Source organism: Bidens hawaiensis, unplaced genomic scaffold (genome assembly GCF_021521415.1).
Source record: "Bidens hawaiensis isolate Kalapana, Puna unplaced genomic scaffold, B.hawaiensis_p1.1 tig00011542_1, whole genome shotgun sequence".
Classification (NCBI taxonomy): Eukaryota; Viridiplantae; Streptophyta; class Magnoliopsida; order Asterales; family Asteraceae; genus Bidens; species Bidens hawaiensis.
Genome location: NW_027491904.1, coordinates 502,312 through 526,432, shown reverse-complemented (window position 1 = coordinate 526,432; position 24,121 = coordinate 502,312). Strand labels below are relative to the sequence as shown.

General features: G+C 37.9%; 2 protein-coding genes and 1 pseudogene across 4 annotated transcripts; 2 read left to right on the top strand and 1 right to left on the bottom strand.

Moving 5' to 3' along the window:
* The first annotated feature begins 8,103 nt into the window (after window positions 1-8,103).
* LOC143538303 (F-box/kelch-repeat protein At5g42350 pseudogene) lies at window positions 8,104-11,024 on the top strand (annotated as a pseudogene). The gene is made up of 2 exons (XR_013136225.1): window positions 8,104-8,153; window positions 9,406-11,024. The product of XR_013136225.1 is annotated as an F-box/kelch-repeat protein At5g42350 pseudogene (transcript).
* Window positions 11,025-13,674: 2,650 nt separating this feature from the next.
* LOC143538289 (pentatricopeptide repeat-containing protein At4g02750-like) lies at window positions 13,675-16,915 on the top strand. The gene is made up of 2 exons (XM_077031879.1): window positions 13,675-15,185; window positions 15,826-16,915. The coding sequence occupies exons 1-2, from the start codon at window positions 13,728-13,730 to the stop codon at window positions 16,630-16,632; spliced, it is 2,265 nt and encodes a 754-aa protein (XP_076887994.1). The 5' UTR covers window positions 13,675-13,727; the 3' UTR covers window positions 16,633-16,915.
* Window positions 16,916-18,027: 1,112 nt separating this feature from the next.
* LOC143538302 (glutamate receptor 3.3-like) lies at window positions 18,028-23,450 on the bottom strand. Of its 2 annotated transcripts, none has more exons than XM_077031890.1 (7): window positions 22,928-23,450; window positions 22,351-22,636; window positions 20,746-22,073; window positions 20,051-20,328; window positions 19,928-19,959; window positions 19,261-19,667; window positions 18,028-18,572 (listed from the first exon to the last, which is right to left on the bottom strand). In XM_077031890.1, exons 2-7 carry the CDS (start codon window positions 22,613-22,615, stop codon window positions 18,159-18,161), a joined length of 2,724 nt encoding a protein of 907 aa, XP_076888005.1. In that variant the 5' UTR covers window positions 22,616-22,636; window positions 22,928-23,450; the 3' UTR covers window positions 18,028-18,158. The 2 variants fall into 2 exon arrangements, with proteins under 2 accessions (XP_076888005.1, XP_076888006.1); XM_077031891.1 differs by having other exon boundaries at window positions 22,760-22,929.
* Window positions 23,451-24,121: the final 671 nt, after the last annotated feature.

The following is a 24,121-nucleotide window of genomic DNA, read 5'->3' as shown; positions in this document are numbered from 1 at the left end:
TTTATCGGAAGCATCGGTATGGAAGGGTCAAGAGATCCTGTTTGATAGGGTTGCTGGATTGAAGGTGTTGGGGATGCCCATTATGTTGCGTGATAGTGCAAACTATGATAAAATTGGGGAGCTTTTCGGCTCCAAGGTCTGTCCTTCGGAGTTTTCTTGGCAAAAATCTGATAACTCTACCGGGGAATGTTTTGTACTAACCAAGATCGGGAGTAGAATTGAGGAAGAAATAGTGGTTAAGTGGAAAGGGAAGGAGTTCTTGATATGGGTTGTAGAATAATTGAAGACTTGGGTGCCAAATTTCTTTGGAGACACATCTTTAGCATGGACTGAAGAATCCTCTGATGGGGGAGGAGACTGTGCGAGTCGGGAGGAGATCATGGAAGAAGGGGAGTTTCGTCCGCCGGTTGTACCGGTTACCGAAGCATAGCCGGAAACTGGCACGGGGGGAGGGGAAACGTTGGGTATCAATTCAGTGAACTCGCACCGTCAAACTATTGTGTTGGATAGTGGGGATGAAGTTGGAATAGGCTTAGGTCCAGGTTTCACTCCGGCATCTAGAAAACGGGCCAGAAACACTAGAAGCCCAAGTTGGGAAAACCCTCTGGACATAGGAGAAAATGATGGAGCAAATTCAACAAAGATTCCCTCTCCTAACTTTGACATCGATATGGACAAACTGGCTGATGGGGGGGGGGGGGGGGGGGGCAGAATCCAGGGAGGAGGGGATGACCGTGCCAAAATTAGTGACACCGCCCACTTGCGGGGTCGGAACTGGAGATTAGGTCTCAATGTATGGTTTTTTTTTAAGGAGTTTGAAAAGTTAAAAATTCCAAGATCTTAAACAAAAATCTAGGGTTCGTTAGGCTATAAATGGTGATGAGAATTCGAAGTACTTCCTGTAGGAATCGGTCTGCCCAAGACACATATTAGAGTTTATGTGACTAGTACGTTATGATCCAAGTCGGGTCATACCCAATAACAAGCTAGACAAACACCATAATATTTATTGTAGATATGATCTAACAAGTAAATATTAGCACTTATGATATTTAGAAAATGGGTTTCTAAATATTCGCACTTGAGGAATCGATAAATTATATGAATAATTTATTTAGAGAGATTATCTTATGATATTATTTAAGTTGGTTAAATGATATATATATGATAATGGTTGTGGTATTTTGCATAAAACTTATGACATGTTAAAAGTGTTAAATGTCACAAAGTTTAAATAGACATGTGACTAATACATAGAGTATTAGTCCTGTGAACTAATACATGAAGTATTAGTCCTGCGACTGGTATGTGGAATATTAGTCCTAAGACTAGTACATGGAGTATTAGTCTGGTTCCAGAAGGAAAGAGAAAATAATTTCTAGTAGGACCGGCCCACATTTTTTTTGGGGGGGGGGGGGAATTCCCACCCTTTTGTTTAAAATCCATTTTCTCTTATTAATACTTCTTGGGACAACAAACACAACTACCCACCACATTACATGCAAAAGCTCTCTACAACCTCTCTCTCTCTCTTTTTGATTTCGGTTCAAGGAAGAAGAAAACACAAGAGGTTTTATCTTTCAAGTGCAAGAGTGATTAAATCCTAGCAAGCAAGGCGTTTGTTGAAGGCTTGGAGGGTATACAAGCTTGAGGCTCTTCTCCATTGAAGGCTAGCCATTCAAACCGCCATCTCCTTCATCTTCTTGCCTCTTGAAATGTTGTATTACATAAACCCCCTATGGTTGATTATTTTGGTATGCATGTATTTCGTATATGGATCCGGGGCTTGGGTTTTACATATAAAACGGGTTTTATATTTATCAATACAACAAGATTTAAAACAAATAAATCCGTTGCGTTTTTCATATAAATGGTTTATATGGCTTTGATAATCTTGTTAAAACCCAACTAACCGGAGATTAGGTCTGAATGTATGGTTTTTTTGAAGGAGTTTGAAAAGTTAAAATTCCAAGATCTTAAACAAAAATCTAGGGTTCGTTGGGCTATAAATGGTGACGAGAATTCGAAGTACTTCCATGGGGTTTTTAAGGCAAACTTAAGTAGTAACAGACTACATGGTTTGTTAATAGATGGCGAATGGGTTTCGAGTCCAATATTGTTAAAGGAGGCTGTCTTCGAGTTTTTTGAAAAAAGGTTTCGGGAACCGATTTCAAACCGAACGGGGATAACACTGGAGGATATTAAAAGACTAAATGATGTGGAAGTGGATTTGTTAACGTCCCCATTCACGGTACTGGAGATAAAAGAGGCGGTGTGGGATTGTGACGGGGACCAGGCACCGGGTCCGGATGGATTCAATTTTAAGTTTCTGAAACGGTTTTGGAACTGCTTGGAAGGTGATTTCGTGAAATTGTTTGCTGAATTTTTTGAAGCTAATTCGCTCAGCTTTGGGTGTATGACCTCGTTTATTGCCCTAATACCAAAGGTAAAGGATCCCGGTAGCCTTAGGTGCTGTTTGTTTTTCAGAGGTAAAATGTCAGAAGACTGCGAAATCACATCTGCCAACATCTGTAGCAGAAGAGGTGGACCAAAACTCTGCAGTCTGCAACAAGAAGACTGTTTGTTTTTTAACATCTGCAGACTGCTAAAATAAGCTGAAATTTAAATAAACTGAAATATAAATAAAAAAGGTCTTCAACAGAGATGTATAGTTTGATTCTACGTGTCTATGAATTCGGAACTCCTATTGTGGATCATATCCTCAGAGATGTATAGTTTATGAGAAACACGGATAACAAACATTGACTATGTAAATACAAACATCACAATTTCATAACACGTAAATATGACCACTAACATGCACAAGAAAAATCACAATATCAAACGAAAATCAACAAAACCTATGAATTCAAAGCAAATAACAGAACTTCACCGAGCAAATTGTCAAATGAATCAGATCAACAAAACAAAAACATATTATTTGAGAAAATGCAGTTGAATTGTAGTTATAAGATTTCATTTATTGATCTACGATCTAGAACTCTGTGTTCATTGATTTCATTAATGTGAACATCTCCAATCTAAACTAATCACAGATCTGATCACGAGATCTTTAAACTAACAACCATAATTCATAACACATATACAGAAACCCAAACAACAAACCTCACAACTTCTAACAGAAATCATCAAAAAACTATGAATTCACCGGCAAATTCTCAATTGCATCAGACCAACAAAATCAAAACATATTAATCAATCGATTAGAACAAGATATAATCACCTATTCACAGAGTTGAAATAATAGAAAGAAAGCATAACCCTAAAATGAATCATTACCTTCAAGAAGATGCCGGAGCAGCGGCGGCAGCGTGGTGAATGGAGCGGCGGCGGCGTGTGAGTGGAGCGTCGGCGGTGTGGAGGTAGCCGGCGGGTTGCGGCCGGCGGTGTGGAGGTAGCCGGCGTGGTGAGTGGAGCGGCCGGCGGCAGTGGAGAGGAGTTAGGAGGAGGAGTGGAGTTAGGGTTAGGAGGAGGATGATGATCGATGAAATAAAATGGGTAGAAGAGGTTAAGAAGTAATAATACCAACACTTCTGGGAGAAGAGGGCGCGCAGACGTTTTTTAATGAAACGTCTTCGAAAAAACAAACACACTGCAGAGCCCAACGTCTGCGCGCCCTCTTCTCAGTGCAGACAAAAGAGGTGGAGAAGTGCTTCTGAGGAAAAACAAACAGCACCTTAATGAGTTTCGCCCGATTAGTCTACTTGGAAGTTTAAATAAGGTAATTTCAAAAGTATTGGTTCGAAGATTGAAAAAGGTGATAAGGGGTTTAATATCGGAGGAGCAATCGGCTTTCATTGCAAACCGGAGCATTCTAGATGGCCCATTGATTCTCAATGAAGCTTTTGCGTGGCTGAAAAAATTGAAAAAACAAGGGATGTTTTTTAAGGTGGATATTGATAAAGCTTATGATTCGTTAAACTGGGGTTTTTTGGATTCGGTGTTGGCCCAAATGAACTTTCCAGATAGATGGCGGAGGTGGGTGTCGGTGATTCTTTCGGCGAGTCGGGCCTCAGTTTTAGTGAACTGCTCACCTACTCGGGAATTCCAATGTTCTCGGGGCTTGAGACAAGGTGACCCGCTGTCACCTTTTCTGTTTGTTATTGCGATGGAAGCTCTTACTAGCTTGATAAATAAGGCGCTTGAAAAGGGTTTGTTTCGAGGGCTGAAATGCGGGTCAGAGGGACCGATGTTATCCCATTTGTTATATGCGGATGACGCTATATTTATAAGAGAATGGGACATCCTGAACGCCTTAAATTTGAATAGAATTTTGAGATGTTTTTTTTTTGGTGTCGGGCCTAAAAATAAATTTGGCTAAATGTCGTTTATTTGGTACCGAAGTCAGTGGAGTAGAGAAAGCTCGGATGGCGGAAGTTTTAAAGTGTAAAGTTGGTGAACTACCATTTATACATCTCGGGTTGCAAGTTGGTAGAAACATGAATGGAATTAAGGCGTGGGACCCGGTGGTAGATGTTTTTCGGAAGCGGTTATCGGTATGGAAGGCGAAATAACTCTCATTTGGTGCTCGAATCACGGTAATTAAGTCGGTTCTCAACTCTCTTCCAACGCATTACTTTTCTTTGTTTAAGGCACCTGAAGGGGTGTTGGTGAAACTTGAAAAATTGAGAAGAGTGTTTTTTTGGGGAGGCTTGGAAGAAAAGGCTAAGATTAACTGGGTGGCATGAGATAAAGTGGTGGCACCGACCGAGTTTGGTGGGATTGGATTTGGTCGGTTGCGGGATGTGAATATTTCGCTACTCGCTAAATGGTGGTGGCGATTTAAAAATGAGAAGGGTAGTTTATGGTGGAACGTGGTGTGGGCTATCCACCACTCATCAAGATCATGGTCTGCCATCCCATTCAAAATGTCTAGTCCATGCCCTTGGAATCAGATTGCAAAGATTGATTCAAGCTTATTACAGCTGGGGGTTGATTTGTGTAATGGCTTCCAGAATGTGGTTAATGATAGTACAAGAACTTGGTTCTGGTTAGATTTATGGTTAGGTCCTACTCCACTGTGTGTGAGGTTTCCTAAGTTATTTTATATTGAAAAGACAAAAATGTGTGTCGTAGCCGATCGTTTATTCATGCTAGATGGTTGGGTCTGCGGGAAGTGGGATTGGTCTAGAGAGCCGATGGGTAGTGATGAGTTAGAAGAGTTTCGGGTCTGCTTCTTTAATGTAAGGATGTTCGGATTCATATAGGGGCCGATAAAGTGGTTTGGGGGAGAGACGGCTTGGATGGTTTCTCGGTTCGAAACATTAAGGATTTGGTTTTTGTTAATACTTACACTGCCCCTACTTTTGTGTTTGAGTGGAACCGCTTGATTCCCAAAAAGGTTGGATTTGTGGCGTGGCGAGCGGCTCAAGCTCGGTTACCAACTTTTGATGCCTTGGTAAAAAGAAATATCACAGTCAATTCAAATATGTGTCCGTTTTGTGGCGATATTGAGGAATCAGTGGAGCGTATCTTTATATCATGTGGCCTAGCAAAGTCTTTGTGGAGCGCGATTTGCCAATGGTGTAAGGTGCCCCCTTTTTTATTGTTTAGTTTTTGAGAGTTGTTGGGGGGTTCAAGAATTTTTGTCGTTGTCAAGATGCAAGGCCAAAGTATTTCATGCGATTTGTCTTATTGCAACTTGATGCTTGTGAAAAAAAGGAATGCTCTTGTTCACGAGGGGGTGCCGATAACCATCTCTGGTCTTGTTGAGGAAATAAAGATTATGGGTTATCTTTGGATTAAAAATAGGGGAAGATGAGAGACCTCACTTGGGAAAGTTGGTGTCGTTTTAATGTGTAATTGTTTGTTTTTGTTTGTTTCGTGCGATACTTGTGGTCTTGCTTGTGTTGGTGTTGATGTTGGTGTGGGTGTTGGTGTCGGTGTATATTCTCTCCTAGCATCTTGCTAGCTTATTATAATATATTTTGTTGATCGTTTCAAAAAAAAGTTTAAGTGTTTCTTCCTTGATGTTACGTGTCGTCGTTCTAGGCCTCACGCGATACCCTTGGTCGTCCTAAGACAAGTTTTTTTTGTCGTGCTTATTGATATGAGTTTGTTTTGTCATGTTATGGACTCATAAGAGAAGTGGCCTCAATCCCTAACTAGTGGAGTAGTGGTGTGTGTAACCATATGTGTAAACACTTGTGGGGTACGTGAATTTTTCATCAATGAGGCCAATCACTAGGATTATGTACATGAGTAGCGAGTAAAGCCTAGAATTTCAACACAAAGCGAGTAAGTATGATTATCAACTTGGCATGTCACATTCTCTCACCATAAAATCGTTCACGTTGTCATGCATTGACTACACATCCTGCGTCACCACATAAATAAATGAATCATTTTGGGGAGATGGCTCAAGGAACTCGTTGATCTCAACATGTGACAACCATCCATCATTCAAATTATTCCGCTTATATCCATTCAATTGTGTAAGTCCATTACTATATCTACCAATTAGTTAGTTCTAGATCACAATGACCATTATTTCCCTACTATCATTCAAATGATAATCAAACTTACGGTGTTGTTAACCCATTGTCAAATTTGCAGCTCTAACAACCCAATGTTGAATTCATGCCTTTGACATTCTAATCGAACATTCTAGTTTGTGGCTTCCACCTTTGTCATTCTTAGCCCCGGTTACCATTTTTTTAACATGATCAACTAATTTTCTCACTTTTTATTTCTAGAAAATGGATGAGTATAGCATCCAATTTTTTTGTATCTTCATGTCACATTGTTACCGTATATGACAAATATCAATTATTCTCTATAGTGATTCCTCAAGACATCTTTATAGTTTTCAAGAATGACTACCCGACCATACTGACCAAAATACCAAATGACCACATCTTCAAACTAGTCATGACTTCTAGCGCGAGTCCTCAGACACCTTCGCTGCTGGTCATCAGGCATGACCCGCTAAACTAGCCAGCCAAGTTGCCTTCAACTTTTTATCTCCTCCCATCACCATTAATTAACCAATAATTAAGAATTGTGGGAGCGTTTTCCAAGTACCTACCTGACTCTTATACCACTTGTCCTTACCAAACTTTTAAGGGCCCACTCACCGCCCTTGATTTCTCGAGAACAAGTCTTTCTATCCTGCTTATTAACTTTGGGTCACTGATTTCGTCCTACCATAAACACATCTTAGAAATGGCCCAACTCTAAACGAATAATATATACACTTTCCATATTGTGAGATCACTTTTAAAAATTAAAAGATTGACATGTAAACCTAAATGTTTTAACACGTCATCTACATGTCATCTAGCCCAACCAAATAAGGAAGTTTGTGAAAGTAAAAATAAGCCGTTTAAAAAATTAAGATAGTTTTAAAATATGCATAGTTTTAACTAATAAGAAAATAGTTAGGTGGTGTTTATTTTTCTAAAAAAGGTTTACAAGGGTTGTTTTTTTATGTGTCACGCAGACCACACACATACATTATCATATTCAAACTGTTTGTTTTTTAAAACGTTTCATTGAAAAACGCCAACGCAAACTCTTATTGGTACATATATGACATATCCACTTCTAAAATCGTCTAAGTTCTGCAAAGGATTAAACACCACCATCTACCAACACCCATTATCTACCACCACCCACTGTCTGCTATCAACCACCACCACCGTCTACCACCATCGTCCACCACCACCCATTACCACCGTTCATACATTGTCACCAGTTTATTTTAGTAGCGTGTAGACGTTAAAAAACAAACAATATTTTTTTTACAAAGTACACAAGTTTGGTCCACCTTCTACATATATAATATATATAATTCACAGACCGTAGATATTTTATCTCTTAAACAACAATCAATGTAATAAAATAGTAGTAAAACCTGTCCTATATTTAAATTTGATATGACATGATATGATATGATACGATGTTTAATAATAAATCCAAAAACAGAAACACGTTTTCCACTTTCCTCGACCAGATCCATGACTTTCTCTTTCTGATTCACATACTCTGCTTTTCATACTTTACTTTACCAAAATCATCCATCCCTGGCTTCATCATTAATTAACCTAACCTCACAATTTCATCTTCATCTTCAATCTCCGATCTCATCTTCCCATCCATCAATCCATCCTGAATCCTAACAACTTCATGAGGTTTGTTTCTAATTGCTACTTTTACCTAATTATCTTCTCTTCAGATTCACATTCAATGTGCACTTCTAGGTCACCAGATCGCATCCAAAGCTCTTGATTCAATGTCTAGCTTTGTTTGTTGACTTTCCATTGTCAAACCTAACAATTTTTATATTCATCATTTCTGATTATTAATTTATTATTGTTGATTTTCAACTTCAAGACAACTTATTTGACTTCAGGTTTGGATTGTTTTGCTCTATTATTATTATTGGAATTTAATCACTGTTGTAGATGACTAGATGTGTATGTCTTTCTTTATAATTTATATTCAAATTTGACTTTTGTAATACTTGATACTACTCATTGTTGTTTGCCTTGTTTTTTATGTATTCAACTCTTCATATAATAACAAAAACATGAAATTGTCTTCAGTATTCTTCAACTTTATTCATGAGGAACAAAGGAATCTTGTATAGGGCGTTGCACTGTATATATGAATATTATATAGCACACATTCTATCCATTCTGGTAACAATAACAATATATTTTTGTTCTGATCGTCTAATATTAACAATGGAATCTTTTACGAGGTGTTTGTATGTTCGTTTTGACAATTCGCTTCTTTTGACAAGTATAGTTTTTTTGTCATTTGGCGACGCTACACTTTCTTGTTTTTTTTTGTGTATAGTCCAAAAACATGCTTGCAACGAGCACAAAGGATTTGCTTGATAGGTGTTTGACTGTTTGGATGTATCAATGTGATCATCGGGACTTAGTAAATAAGAATTAGATAATCAGCTATTCAAGAAGTGCTTAAAATTTGGGATAGTTATGTAATGTACTCTTTACAATAGAGGAGAAGCCTGTTTTTAGGAAATAAACTACAAATTCTAAAACCTAACTTGGCCCATGGGCTTAACATAACTAAACCTTAATAGTATTCTAATACTTCTATCTTCTAGTTGGTTCTCATGAGCAATTCCGCTTTTTTTTTTGCTTCTTGTGACAGATAATCTACCTTGACTTTAAAAAGTAACATGCAGATTGTCAAACACACATCGAAGCATGTCGATTTAGACGCTCATATTTTGTCAGTTTGACTTTTTAAAGTCTGGATTTGGACTGTATATGCTTCCCTAGCAGTCTAGCTGTAGTATCTACAATCTCTTAGAATTTACCTAAATATCAAATGTCCAACTGTAGCCCTTTTTATTGATATCGTTGCAAATTATTTTCCAACTTTTTAAAACTTGTTATGTATGATCACCAGGCGTGGGAACAGTCACATCTACAAATTTATTAGAATGCAAGATGATATCTGAACAACCGAGGGTTTCCAATGTGTCCGTTAGCCAAAAGCTGGAAAGCAAGTACAATGAAAATGTGATGGATGATGATGACATAAGAGGGGTTTCATTAAGGTGTCTGAGTTTCTACACCCGAGGTGGAGGGTGCAAGGTTGGAGCCGCAGCTAGTGACGATTTTAACGAAGGGTACAGACCCGTTTGTGGGACCAACGACACGAGTGTCGATTGCTTCTCGTATGGAGTTGAGAGGTTTTGGAAGAGAAGTAATAAAAAGAAGAGTTTTGAAGCCCGAGAGTCACACCGAAACCAAACAATGCAAGTCTTTCTTCCTGATGATATTCTAGAAATGTGTTTAATGAGACTACCGATAACAAGCTTGATGAACACTCGACTCGTTTGCAAAAAATGGAGAGATTTGACTACAACAACCCGTTTTATGCAAATGAGACGAGACGGTAATTACCCTACTCCGTGGCTATTCCTTTTGGGCACGGTTAAAGACGGTTTAAGCTCTCGTGTGATATATGCCTTTGACGTTGGTTTCAACAAATGGCATAAAATCGAGTCGGAAGTACTTAAGGGTCGGTTTTTATTCTCGGTTTCTGCAGTCCATGATAAAGTTTTCATTGTCGGAGGGTGTTCGAGCTTAGGTGGTACGGACCGAAAGACTCACCGAGGGGTATTGGTTTTTAGCCCGTTAACGAAATCATGGCAAAAGGTTGCGTCAATGAGACACGCACGGTCAAAACCTGTTCTCGCAGTTTACGAACTCGACTCGGATTGTTTGACCATCAAAAGTCAACCACGCTCACGGACGCGCATCGGTGCCGCGTCCGATGTTTACGAGGATCCACACCGGCTATCTGTTAGACGCGCATCGAGAACCGAAAAAATCAAGCATACGAGCGGGAAAACCAGTGGACGGTTCTTGATGATTGCTGTCGGTGGAGTCGGTTCGTGGGACGAGCCGTTGGATTCATGCGAGGTTTACGATTCATTATCGAACAAATGGACGGATATCCAACGGGTCCCGGTTGATTTCGGGGTGGCGTGTTCCGCCATCGTTTGTAACGGGGTGTTTTACGTTTACTCCGAGACTGATAAACTGGCAGCATATGACATTGGATGTGGGTTCTGGGTTCGGGTCCAAATGGGCCCACCACCACGGGCTCGGGTTCATGAGTACTCCCCAAAGCTGGTGTCGTGTGATGACCAACGGTTATTTATGGTGTCAGTTTCATGGTGTGAAGGGGATGGTGAAATTGGAAGGAGAAACAAAGCGGTTCGGAAGGTGTGGGAGCTTGATCTGGTGGATGGAACAACAACTGAGGTCTCGGTGCACCCAGATGCACCAATGGACTGGAACTCGGTGTTTGTTGGGGATAAAAAGAAGTTGATATTTGGGGTGGAGATGTTTAAGATATTTGGGCAGGTGCTGGAGTTTTTGACCATGTGTGATGTATCAGACCCGAAGATGAGGTGGGTTCACGTGTCCAAGAATGAGGTGGGTCGGAGAATGGATGTGTGTTCGTGTACCATGAAGTCGATGGCTGTGGTGCATTTGTAAGGTAAAACTTAAAAGGTGGTGGTGGCATTGTGTTGTATTTGGCGATAAATGTTTTCATGATTCTTGATTTATGTTAGTGATAATGGTGCTTCGTCTTTTTAAAATATGATTATAGATTATATATTGATTCAACTGAAAACACCAATTTAATTATACAAAACTATACTTAATTAGATAATGATAGAACAACTTACACAACCATCTAATATAGGGATTATAACTTACCCGTCTCGAATTATTCTGAAATCAGTAGATCCACTATTGGTCGGTTCCGGGTACAGTTTTGGGGAGAAATCCTTTACCTGGTCCTATCTACAGGACGGGTACGGGTAGAAACCGGTTCCAGGTCTGGTCCATATACATTTAATTCGTATTTGATATATACATACTGATTTGAATTAATTTAATTCACTTTCAACTTTGATTTTAATGCTAGTTTATGTTTCTCCATATACATATTGGTTTTAATTAATTTTTAAGGTCTTTTTTTTTCATTATTTCTTTCTATAATTTGTATTTGACATATTTATATTTACATTTAAGTAGAAGTTTTGTGCGGCATCGATGATGGTTAATATAATACTCCGTATTGTTAACTTTTTTTCACAAGTAATGTTAGTCTAAATTTCAAATACAAATGCGCGTCAATGTTTCTACTTACGATTTTTATCTAATACGGAGCTCACCCAATGGGACACATGGCAAATATAATATATTCCTTTCTTCACAACAACTTAAGTTTGCATATATACCTACTTATTTCTATATAATGTTTTGGTATAAATTTTATTAAACTAGACCAATCATAATGTGCATACAAACTTAGGGGTGTTCACGGTCCGGTTTTCGCGGTTTTAAATCAAACCGTGAACCAAACCGTTAGTAACGGTTTTTGGATTCTGCAAACCAAAACCAAACCGTTGAATTCTTAAACTGAACCAAACCATTAGTAACGGTTTGGTTCCGGTTTGGTTTCACGGTTTGTGCTCGAAGGGCCTCAATTTATGTAACACGTCCAATATAAAGTATAATAGCTTGTCAATTATAAACTGTCACAACAAACCGTTAAAAAGGTAACAAAGTTGTGTATAAACAATCAAAGATCAAATAGCCCAAATTTGTAGAATGACAAGCTGGTGTCGTGAGACTGAAAAATGGTTTAAGATTTCAATTTAAAAAAATGAAGGCAGGATTGGAATGTCGTGTTAATTGGGCTTAACCCATTTTTCTTTATACATGTAGGAATACATTTTATTTACACATTATACAATTTTCAAATTAAGTATGCCTAATATTCATATATGATATAATAATTCTCAAAAATTGAATATGGTCCGGTCCGGTTTTATACGGTTGGTTTTCAGTGTAAACCGTAAACCAAACCGTTCGATACGGTTTGAAAATTTTGAAACCAACCGACCGAAAGTTAAGAAAAAAAATCAACCGTGAAACCAAACCAATGACCGGTTTAGGCGGTTTCACAGTTTTGAATCGAACCGTGAACACCCCTATACAAACTTTAGTAACATTATGTTTTATCAACGTCCCATCACGACGCATGTTAACGTGTATCAACACTCTTGCCCGCAATGTGCAGGCCGTGTACTAGTTACCATGCAATTTGTATATATTAGCATATCACGTATCAATAAGAATCTACATACAAAGTTAATAAATTTAAAAAAAAATACATATAATCGGTTCATTTCGGTTTTGGCAGGATGGAAATTTTGTTAACCATAACTGACGCTATTGTTGGTGTTTAGAAAATCATTAAACCGACCCATCGTTTTTGATACAGTTTGGTTATATAGGTTCAGTTTCATCGGTTAATCTGGTTATGGGTCTGTTAATTCGATTTTCTGCACACCCCTACCTACGAAACGATCCATAACCAAATTAACCGAACCTAAGCAAAAATGATGAATCGGTGTTGACCATTTTTTATGATAACCGAAATTAGCGTGTTGGTTGTGGCTATTCTTATTCTCGTATCCGACGATACTAAACCGACCTACAATTTAGAAAACATGGTTAACCGACCCAACTTACTACCTTTAAATGATCTATAACCTGACTTTTACAAAAACTCAAATTATTCTAGCCCAAATGTCATCAATTTAAATCGTTAAAAGTTTCAAACCCAAAATTTCATGCCCAACTTCCATTGTTTTGAGCTATTTTAGTCTACATTTTATCATCATCATCATCATCATCATCATCATCATCATCATCATCGTACTCAGTATATCCCACCAACAGCAATGCTATGGTAGGGTCTGAGGAGGGTAAGATGTAGACAGCCTTACCTTTATCCCATAGGGATAGAGAGGCTGCTTCCGGTGAGACCCCCGGCTCGATAGTAGTTTTGAATCAAGCCTTGGACATAAGACACATAACACTCAATCATCGGGACACCGGCTGATTGGTGCATGTGCCCTTGTCTTTCGGCTATCAACGCCACCACATGATGCCTGATTAACCTTCCGCCACTTTTAACGTTATTTTCACGTGATTAGTAAAATAACGTCTACATTTTATCCTCATTTATAATTCACGGTCAACCAATGCATAACTGAACCGAATCAACTTACATAACCGATTATAGTTAGGTTATTATTACAGTTTTTGTCCAAAACCGACCCATCCACACCCGATTATTATGAAGTTATTATTACCTCTTGCACCTCCTGGGTCCTGCATACTTCGCAACTAGTTATGCGTGTCACTCGATGCGTGAGGCTGCTGCACAGCCGCCCATTTAAACACCAAAAACTACCGCCAAATTCCCAAAAACCCAAACTTGCTACCATCACAGACTCAAAGATTGTGCAATGGAACACTGCTATCACCAATTACATGCGCACTGGCCAATGCGACTCAGCTCTACGCATCTTCCAATCCATGACTCGACGCACTTCAGTCTCATGGAACGCAATGATATCCGGGTACTTATTAAACAAAAGGTTCAATCTTGCACGCCAGATGTTCGACAAAATGCCCAACAGGGATTTGGTTTCATGGAATGTCATGATCACTGGGTGTGTTCGAAATGGGAATTTAGGCGATGCCCGGAAGCTGTTCGATCAAATGCCGGAACGAGATTCGGTTTCTTGGAACGCGATGTTGTCGGGTTATGCGCAAAATGGGTATGTGGAGGAAGCAAGGATGGTTTTTGATAAGATACCGAATAAGAATTCGATCTCGTGGAATGGGATACTTGCGGCTTATGTGCAGAACGGAAGGATAGAGGATGCGCGGAAGTTGTTTGAGTCGAATTCGGATTGGGATGTGATTTCTTGGAACTGTTTGATGGGTGGGTATGTGAGGAAGAAGAGGCTGCTTGATGCAAGATGGTTTTTTGATCAAATGCCGATACGAGATGAAGTTTCTTGGAATACGATGATTTCAGGGTATGCACAAAATGGTCAGTTATCTGAAGCACAGAATTTGTTTGATGAATCGCCGGTTAAAGATGTGTATACGTGGACCGCTATGGTGTCTGGGTATGTGCAGAACGGTATGATTGATGAAGCTAGAAGAGTGTTTGATGAAATGCCGGTAAAGAATGCTGTTTCGTGGAACGCAATAATTGCTGGTTACTTGCAGTGTAAGAAGATTGAAGTTGCAAAGGAGTTGTTTGATTCGATGCCTTGTAAAAACGTTAGTTCTTGGAACACGATGATTACTGGGTTTGCACAGAGTGGCTCCATTGGTCATGCTAGGGATTTATTTGAAAAAATGCCTTTGCGTGATTGCATTTCATGGGGTGCAATTATTGCAGGGTATGCTCATTTAGGCCACAATGAAGAAGCGTTAAATTTATTTGTAGAAATGAAAAGAAACGGAGAAAAGGGAAATAGATCTATATTTTCTTGCATTTTGAGCACGTGTGCCGAGATAACTTCATTAGATTTGGGATACCAATTGCATGCACAGCTTGTTAAAGTAGGGCTTGTATCTGGATGGTATGTAGGCAATGCATTACTGTCTATGTATTGTAAATGTGGAAACATCGATGAAGCTAATGTTATATTTGAAGAGATTTCTGATAAAGATATTGTTTCATGGAACACAATCATTGCGGGATATGCACGGCATGGATTTGGTAAAGAGGCTTTAAGAATTTTTGAGTCAATGAAGAGAAGCGGAGTCAAACCAGATGAAGTAACTATGGTAATTATCTGTTATGAATTCTTTGTCTCATAGCATTTTGTGCATATAAACGAACCGAACGTTCAGTGAACCGTTCATAAACCATTTTGGCAGGATGTTTGTTTATGTTCGTTTATTTATGTTCATGAATGCTCATATAGGTTCGTTCGTCTAGTTCGTTAATATTCATTCATTTGTGTTAGTTAGTTTACTTTTGATTAAGTTCATTCGTTTATGGTATATTCATTTAAAAATTCCTTCTAGTTTTAAAAACTTTTTAGGCCCCACTGAAATTTAGTTTAGTTTTAATAACTTTTTAGTCCCAACAAATTGCTGTTCACATTTACTTTTTAATTGATTTAGCGAAGTTATGTTTGTTTATCTCCGTTCAATTGTGTTTGTTTGTTTACATTCTGAACCGTTCGTTTATACTGATAACGAACGAGAACACATTCATTTTCTTAACAAAAACACAAACGAGAAAACCCTGTTCGTTTAATAGTTAGTGTTCAATTGTTTCTTCGGTCAAAGTTAAATAGACGATCGAGAACATGCCCGGTTTGTATTCATTCTGTTTGTTTACCAGCCTAATTGACATAATTGGATATTTAATGTATTATCCTTGTTCGTTTACGTTCGTTGACTGTTCGTATATATGCAGGTTGGCGTGCTGTCTGCATGTAGTCACAGTGGCTTAGTAGAAAGAGGGACACACTACTTTCACACAATGAACCATGAGTATAACATAACTACTAATTCAAAACACTATACATGCATGATTGATCTACTGGGCCGAGCAGGGCAGTTGGATGAAGCCCAAAATATGATGAAAAACATGCCCTTTGAACCAGATGCCGCCACATGGGGCGCTCTACTTGGTGCCAGTAGAATATATGGAAACACTGACTTAGCCGAAAAAGCAGCTCAAATGGTTTTCAAAATGGAGCCTGATAATGCAGGCATGTATGTGCTTTTATCAAACTTGTATGCCGCTTCGGGTCGATGGAGTGATGTTGGAACTATGAGGTTGAAAATGAGGGACACGGGTGTGAAAAAAGTCCCGGGTTATAGTTGGGTTGAAGTGCAAAACAAGATCCATGTGTTTTCGGTTGGGGATTGTACCCACCCAGACACAGTTAAAATATATGGTTATCTTGAAGAAATGTATTTTAGATTGAAGGAAGAGGGTTATATTTCTTCTCCTAAGTTGGTTTTGCATGATGTAGAAGAAGAGGAAAAGGAGCATATGCTGAGGTACCATAGTGAAAAACTGGCGGTGGCGTTTGGGATTATTAATATACAAAGCGGGCGACCGATTCGTGTGTTTAAAAACTTGAGGGTTTGTGGTGACTGTCATAATGTTATTAAATACATGTCAAAGATTGTCGGTAGGTTGATAATTGTGAGAGATTCTCACCGGTTTCATCATTTTAAGGACGGTGTATGTTCTTGTGGTGATTATTGGTGAATGATGATATGAGGAGAGGGTTAAGGTGTTTGAATCCGTATAGGCGGGCGAAGGGTTCAAGGTGGGACCCACAACAGCATAGGTCTGACAAATGGACGGAAATTCAATGGCTCGTGGTCGATTTCATGGTGGTTTGCAGCATGACTGGTTATGTTTACTCTGAGATTGATAAAATATGACATTGGACATGGTTGTTGACTCGAGTTCAAATGACATCACCATGGGTGCATAAGTACCCTCCAACATGTGTTTGTGTTGTGGGCGTGGAGATGGTGTTGTTGGATGCCGTGCTCGTTGTTGTCGGGTTCGATCTCGTGTGAGTGTGATGTTTGTTTTTTGAAAATGTCACTCGTTTAGATTTGAATGGAGGACTATATGCATGTCTATACGTGAAGGATAGACTTAAAAATCTCTATTCTATGCATCATGTTTAGGTCTATACGTCACGTAAAGGCCTATACATAACGTATAGAGCCTTTTTTATATTATACATTATATTATTATTATTATTATTATTATTATATTTAAATATTATTGTATAATAGTTTATAACATAATGCATAATATTCAAAAGAAACAATACCGATAAACAGTACCATCATCATCATCATCATCATCATCATCATCATCATGCTTGTAGTTCAAGCTTTACAAATGTTAGTTGAATCCAAAAACCAAACTTGCTAGAACCATACCGGTAATCAGACGAATTAATATCAGCATACTCATCTAGCCAATTCAATGCTTCTTGTTTAATATTATTATGAAAGAAACAACACATAACATCATAATCATCATCATCATCCCGTCGGACATTTTCCTAAGATACGCGTGCCGCTCCTCAAAGCCAACATGTCGTGGTTGCGCGTCTAGTTTATCAATCATATACTTTCATCACAAGCTAACAATTGCAGTCATTAAAATACCAAATGGACATTAATATAAAGTGAATTAAGTATAGACAATTGTCCATCTATTTTATGCAACAAAACAATGATCACTTTAGATAATATACAAGACGGTAAGAAGCTAGATAAACTCACTGATTAAATGAAAAAAATAAATAAAGCACAATTCGATAGGCAAAAAGGCTATCACTAATGTTTCTCATTATTTGTCCCACATCGGAAGCTTACAAAACTTAAATTCACTTTATAATACCCGCTCAGCAGCTAATTGTCACCGGGCTTTGTAACGCTTGCCTGTAACTCAAGCAAGGGTATTAAGGTGGTTGGACGATGAATAGTCTTAGGCTTGTTGGTCCTCTCTGTGCGTCAGCTGGCTTGCCTTTTCGAAGTTGCGAACCATATTTTTGCTAAATGTTTTTCAAACCATTAACATACATCTTAATAATGCCATCTCCATATGAGTTAATACTTTCATCATATATATATGTACAACTTTTACTCGTCATCATTCTAAATTTGAATTGCCTCTAAAAAATTTAGTTACAAGTTTAAATAGCATTATTACTTATGACAAAATGTAACTATTTAAAAACAAAAAATAATAATAATAATAATAATCTATCCTTGTTCTGAATCATTTCCAATCTCAGAGTCTTTCTCAACTTTCTGCCTTTTCTTATCTCTGTCTCTCGGCTCTTTCTTCTCATCAATAATCGATATTAGCGTTTGAAGCCGCTTCGACCGCGACGCTGAGCCGTCTGACTCAGCCGTCGCACGGGCCACATTACGAAACCGACGAAACACCTGACAGAGGTATATGAAAATGGCAATGAAACAAACTATACCACAAATAAGAAAGAGCCCCCAAAAGCTTGACAAGTGCAGCCGATCCGATTCAAGCTCCGAGTTGTCAGTGCTGCAACCGCTTCTTATCAGCCACTTGTCATGGATCCGTTGCAGGTCCCCGTTTTCCGATAGGGACAAGATTGCCGTTGACAAGTCAACAGCCAATGGCGAGTCACGTGGAAACGCCTGCAAGTTTATATTGCAAATTTTATTGTTCACATTGTTCATTTTTTACCCTTCAATATGAACCATTTATTACTCGGGGCTTCAAATTTTATTTTTGGAATATTGGATTTTAATAATCTCTGTTGAATGGTATTGGCTGTTAAAAATGACTTAAAGACGTTATATTTTTTTCCGAGTTTCAAACTAATGTTTTAAGGCTTTTGATCGGAAGGAGGATACGAGTCGACTGTTGTAAATTTAGTTTGAAACGGTGCTTCAAAACGACGAAACAATGCTTCAATTCGGATGTTTAAACTTACAATTAACAAAAGTCAAGTAAGGTTTCATTTAGTAAGTAATATATATAACTTTTTTAGTAATCAGGTTTTATAACATTATATAACAAAAACTAAAATTTGAAACACCACATAACTGAGATCATATCAGAACAGGTGCAAGTTGTTTAGAAGTCAATTTGACTTTCGTGGTCAAACAAGCTATTTGGTGATTCCAGATTCAAGAGCTAAAAGGACCTTATTTAGCATCTCAAATATTAAAAATGTTATCATTAATACTTAAACTGCCTATTATGATTAATGTAGTATCAATATGTATATCCAATGTTTCAAAATTTTAAGTTTTGAAAATGTTTCATTTGACCGCGAAACTCAAAACACCAACAACAAACAAAGTGATAAGAAAAACTTACAAATCCCCATCCGCTCTTTGTGAACTCGCGCCCAACAACCCGAAACTTGCACTGGTTGGACAAGAAAAGCTCAATGTAGGGGCGCTCGTCAACGATAGCTGCAACGCCGCCATTTTTAGAACCTTTTATGAGTGCATCCGCAAAAGCATCGGGTGTTCCGAGAGCCACGAGTCTGGATTCAGGAATCCCGATTTCATCGACCAAATATCGTTCTGCAAACGACCCCACTTGATACCCAATACGATCGTTGGATTTTTTCAAACTTTCGATCCCTTTGATAGGAGAAGATAGCTGTTGGACCGTGAGAATCGAGGTCAAACTCGCGGTGTAACTCGAATTGATTATCAAAACGACAAAAAGCCACATTAGCAGCACTATGCGCCCAAGCGTACTCGCAGTGTTCTCTCCTGCATAAAAGAAAATTAAGCTTTACTTAGTTTGACTTTTCAGGTCAAACCTGGTTGCTCTTGTAATTCAAATGAAGATGTTCTTGATGTAACATCAGAAAAAAAACTTCTTTCCAATTTGTTGCATATTTTAAAACATTTAAATGCAATTATTAAAACTTCGTTCAATTTTTTGAGAATTTTATCGATTTTGAAAAGTAAGCGTCGCTCGCTTTGACTTTGTAAGTCAACACTACATTAAGAACTAGTATCTCACTTACTATGCGCAAAAAAGAGTGTCGAAAAGCTAAACCTGAAAAGAAAAAAAAATGCATCATTAGACAACACAATTGTAAGAATTAAGATAAACTTAAACTTTGCCAAAAAGTAACAAAAAATGTTACCATAGGATTGTTATGATTTGACTTTTGGGAGACCCTCTAAACTCATCATTAATCCGGTGCTCTAAAATCCAAACAACAGTGCCAACAACAAGAAAGAAAGCCGCTGTAACCGCCCACAATGTTGGAGAAAACGGGCGCAAAAAAGCCCACGCACCCGTATTCATTTTCTTAAACGGGGCCACCACAACGAGCCCCGATGCAGCATACGGTTGTGTGAAATCCACAATTCGTGTTCGGTTTGTTGTTATAGCAATGTCCCCAACCGCCCCATCAAAAACCTACAATAAATGTATATTTTTTTTACGGGTGGGATGATGTATAAATGAGCCTCAAGGTACAAATGGTACGAAGCAAAGAGGGAAAAAACGGGCAGTGGCAACTTCTTAAGTAGTTTTACGCTGTCCAGCAAATAATTACTCTATAAGATAATCACTCCAGTTTAAAATCATTACACTACACTATAATTACGTTAGTTACTTAAAATCATTAGTTATAAAAATAAAACCCTCTTGCAAAAATTCATGTCATTACTCTAGTTATGAAAATAAATAATTACCCTAGTGAAGATCTGGCAATCAAAGTCACGGTACGTAACCTATTTGTTAAGGTTAAACGATATATGTTTAAAAGTTCGCCACTCCGCCCTTTTTTCCAGATACTAAAATAGCATTATGAAAAAAAAAAAAAAAACTTACCCCTGATGCAATCTTTTTCACCAGATCCGTGTAACTCGGGTTGTCTTTACTATTTCCATACGGGACAAACTGATAAGGGACCGCATACGGTAACAAATTAACCGCCGCAACAAACACATCAATACAAAATCCTTTTGACATGTTGCTTCCAGGTAACTGTGAAACGAACTCCTTAAAACCAACTCTAAGTGGGACCGCAATTTTCAACAACTTCCCGTTATTCGGGAACACCCATCCACGCGGCTTTGTTACAATCTCCCCAGGCCAAATCACACTATGAAGTTGTTGACTTGCCTTTGACCGATTAAGTTGAAGATCCTCAGGGGTCAAAGTTGACAAACCCGTCCCGTTTGACCAATACCCAACTGTTCGAAACCCCGTTCCGATTATGTTAATAATACCATACGCGGGGTTAACAAGACTTCTATCCGAACCAAACTTTACACGCCCGGATAAACCAACAAAATCGCTCGCCCATATATTATCCAACAACATTTTCCCATCATCAAAAATGTTCAGAGCATCAAGATGAAGATTTTCAAGTCCACCGCTACTTAATCTTGAATCATTTGAAAACGAAATGATCCCGCCTTGACTAAAAAACGCTTCAAGCGCGTGAGCTACAATCCAAACGGTATCATAAGCATATAACCCATAAGAGTTCAACCCAACCGAAGTTAGCTTTCTCCATTTTGATACAAGTTCTCGTTTTTTTAACGAATCGGGTGTGTGCTGACGCAATGCAACAACTCCTTGCATATTCTCCATTTTATCAGACGGATATGGTATATTCGAATCTAAATAAGACGAAAGCCAATCGGTAGCAATCCAAACATAACCGTCACCCATCATTCCAAGATACTGAGCAACTGAAAACACCAAAAAGCCCATATCGGGATAAACATGAAGAACAATAACCCGAGATTCCATCAAAGCAATTTTCACCAAAATATCCATAATTTCACTCCGACCGTATTCTGACCCGGGTGGGATCCCGACTTTAGACGATATGCGACAACGTTTTGCTGCTAATGTGTCATCTAATGCTAACACCCCCTCTCTTCCATAATCATCGTCTATGAAGATTGCAATAACGTCCCGCCAACCGTAATAATCTACAATATCGGCTACTGCTGTCATTTGGTACAGATCACTCTGTGTTGTTCTTACAAAATAAGGGAACTGGAGGTTGGTTAGTGTTGGGTCCGTTGCAGCAAACGATAAGAGCGGGACTTGAAGCTCGTTTACCACGTGGGATATTATGTGGGCTACTACAGACGATTGCGGCCCTACAATTGCTACCGTGTCGCGCTCCATAAACTGTAAAGCTACATATTTTAAAAAAAGATAAATCATTCAACAAGAACTGATACTTGATAACAAGTAGTAACATATTGTGGTCCATAACATCTACTTGTATGTGGTCCATCATATTAATGGAGATAAAAAGGGTGGCTTTTTTAGCTTTTTAGATAACATTCAACTACTTATATAGCTATGCCAATTTATTCATATTCAGATTTCAGAAATTGCAAATCTTGTAAGAGAATAACAAGAAAAAACAACATCTTTAATCAAATTATTGTGTAAAGGTTCATGCTTTACCTCCAACCATGCCAAGAAAGCCGCTACAATTAGAGCTCCTCATGTCCATTCGAAGAGTTGTTCCGGGTAGCACGGTTGGATTTTCGTTAACATCTTTGACAGCCTGCTCAATTGCAACTTTAGCAACTTTCCCAATAGTGGAATCAAAAGTGAAAATGGCACCAACATTCACATAAGCTGGTCTTGCAGAAGCATTATGTGTGGTTAAACCATTTACCCCCAAATTTAATAATACAAGACTCCAGATAACAAGAACACTCATCATATCATATCAAAAGTAACCCACCTGAAACACAGTATTATACTATTATATATAACCGATTTATCCGATTTCGCATAAATAACCAAAAAAATTAAAACTTGATTGAAAATTCTTGAAAAAAAAAATAACAAAATATTAATTTCTAACCAAGAACAGAACTTTAAATCCTAGTTTCAAGAAACCATGATGAAGATTTTTAAATAAAAAAAAATAAAAAAATCTATGATTCATTGGAATTCAACACAAATATCCAAAAAAATTGAAACTTGATTGCAAATACTTGAAAAAAAAAGACAAAAATAATAAATTGCTTACCAAGAACAGAGCTTTAAACCTTAATAATTTCAAGAAACCATGAATCCATGAAGATTTTAAGTAAATAATGAAAAACCCAAATGAGATTACGAGGGAATATGAAAAGGTTAATCACAAGTTAGCAACTTTGGTTGTTTCCCCCACACCTCACCCCACCAAGAAAAAGTAACAAAGAATTAGATGCGATGCCTAAAACACAATTTTTTTAAAAGAAACCCTTGTCATGTAAGATTCTCAACTTTAGTTGATCCCCCAGAAACATGAAAAACACATGAGAACCTAAAACCATGTGAAAACAAAGACACAAAGAATCTATTTCAGGCAACTTGGTTGAAGGGGTCAATATTTATTCATGTACAATAATAATGAATAAAATGTGTAGGTGTTATTATTATTGATATGGGTATTGGGTGAGTGTGGATGGGAATTGAATGTACAGCCAGAAGATGACACAAGTAAGTTTGGGATAAGACTTCTTGGGAAGCTAAGAGATCCATGCCTTTTAGGATATAAATTATAAAATATAAAGCATGTAACACAACTTCTCTATGCCATGAATATTAGTTGAATACTTTATTGTGTTAGTTGAGTTTTTTATTACATATTACATTAAATAACCTTTTAAATATAAAAGCAAGGCCCCACCTTTGAAAACTTTATGAGATCACATAATGACACAATGCATAAGTTGGTCCTTCATAATTAGATTTTGGTAGTATGATGTTTTATGTAGGGTCAACTTATAGACATCATTCAAATATTGCCTATAAATTACTGTTATGTGGGTTTGTAAAAGTTAAAATATTATACAAGCTATTATATAAATATTTAAGTTGGTTTATAAAAGTTATACAGACTCATATGAAAATGACTGACGTGACAATGTTGAGTTGAGTTAAAAGTTAATTGTTTATCTATACTATATATAATGCAGAAAACATGGGCAAATTAAGACACCTACATTTTAAGTTATTCATAACTTGTAAAGCTTAAGGTACACCTTCCATAGCATGTAAGATAGAGACAAACTTGTCCATTAGAAAATATACATGAAAAAAGTTACAACATTGCCCCACATCTTTACTCAACTTTTATAAATTTAAAAAATTATTACAACTTTGAACCTTCATTTTTACCTATGTATTTTTTTTTATTTTAATTGTAACCAACTTCCCACCAACGATTTTTCAACGG

Bases quoted from the DNA above. Each gene is read 5' to 3' on its own strand.
- LOC143538289 (XM_077031879.1), top strand. From the start codon at position 13,728: ATGCGTGTCACTCGATGCGTGAGGCTGCTGCACAGCCGCCCATTTAAA. The intron at 15,186-15,825 runs GTAATTATCTGT...GTATATATGCAG, and splicing joins AACCAGATGAAGTAACTATG to GTTGGCGTGCTGTCTGCATG.
- LOC143538302 (XM_077031890.1), bottom strand. From the start codon at position 22,615: ATGATGAGTGTTCTTGTTATCTGGAGTCTTGTATTATTAAATTTGGGG. The intron at 22,074-22,350 runs GTAAAGCATGAA...TAAAATATGTAG, and splicing joins CTTTCTTGGCATGGTTGGAG to CTTTACAGTTTATGGAGCGC. The intron at 19,960-20,050 runs GTAACATTTTTT...TTTTCTTTTCAG, and splicing joins CAAATCATAACAATCCTATG to GTTTAGCTTTTCGACACTCT.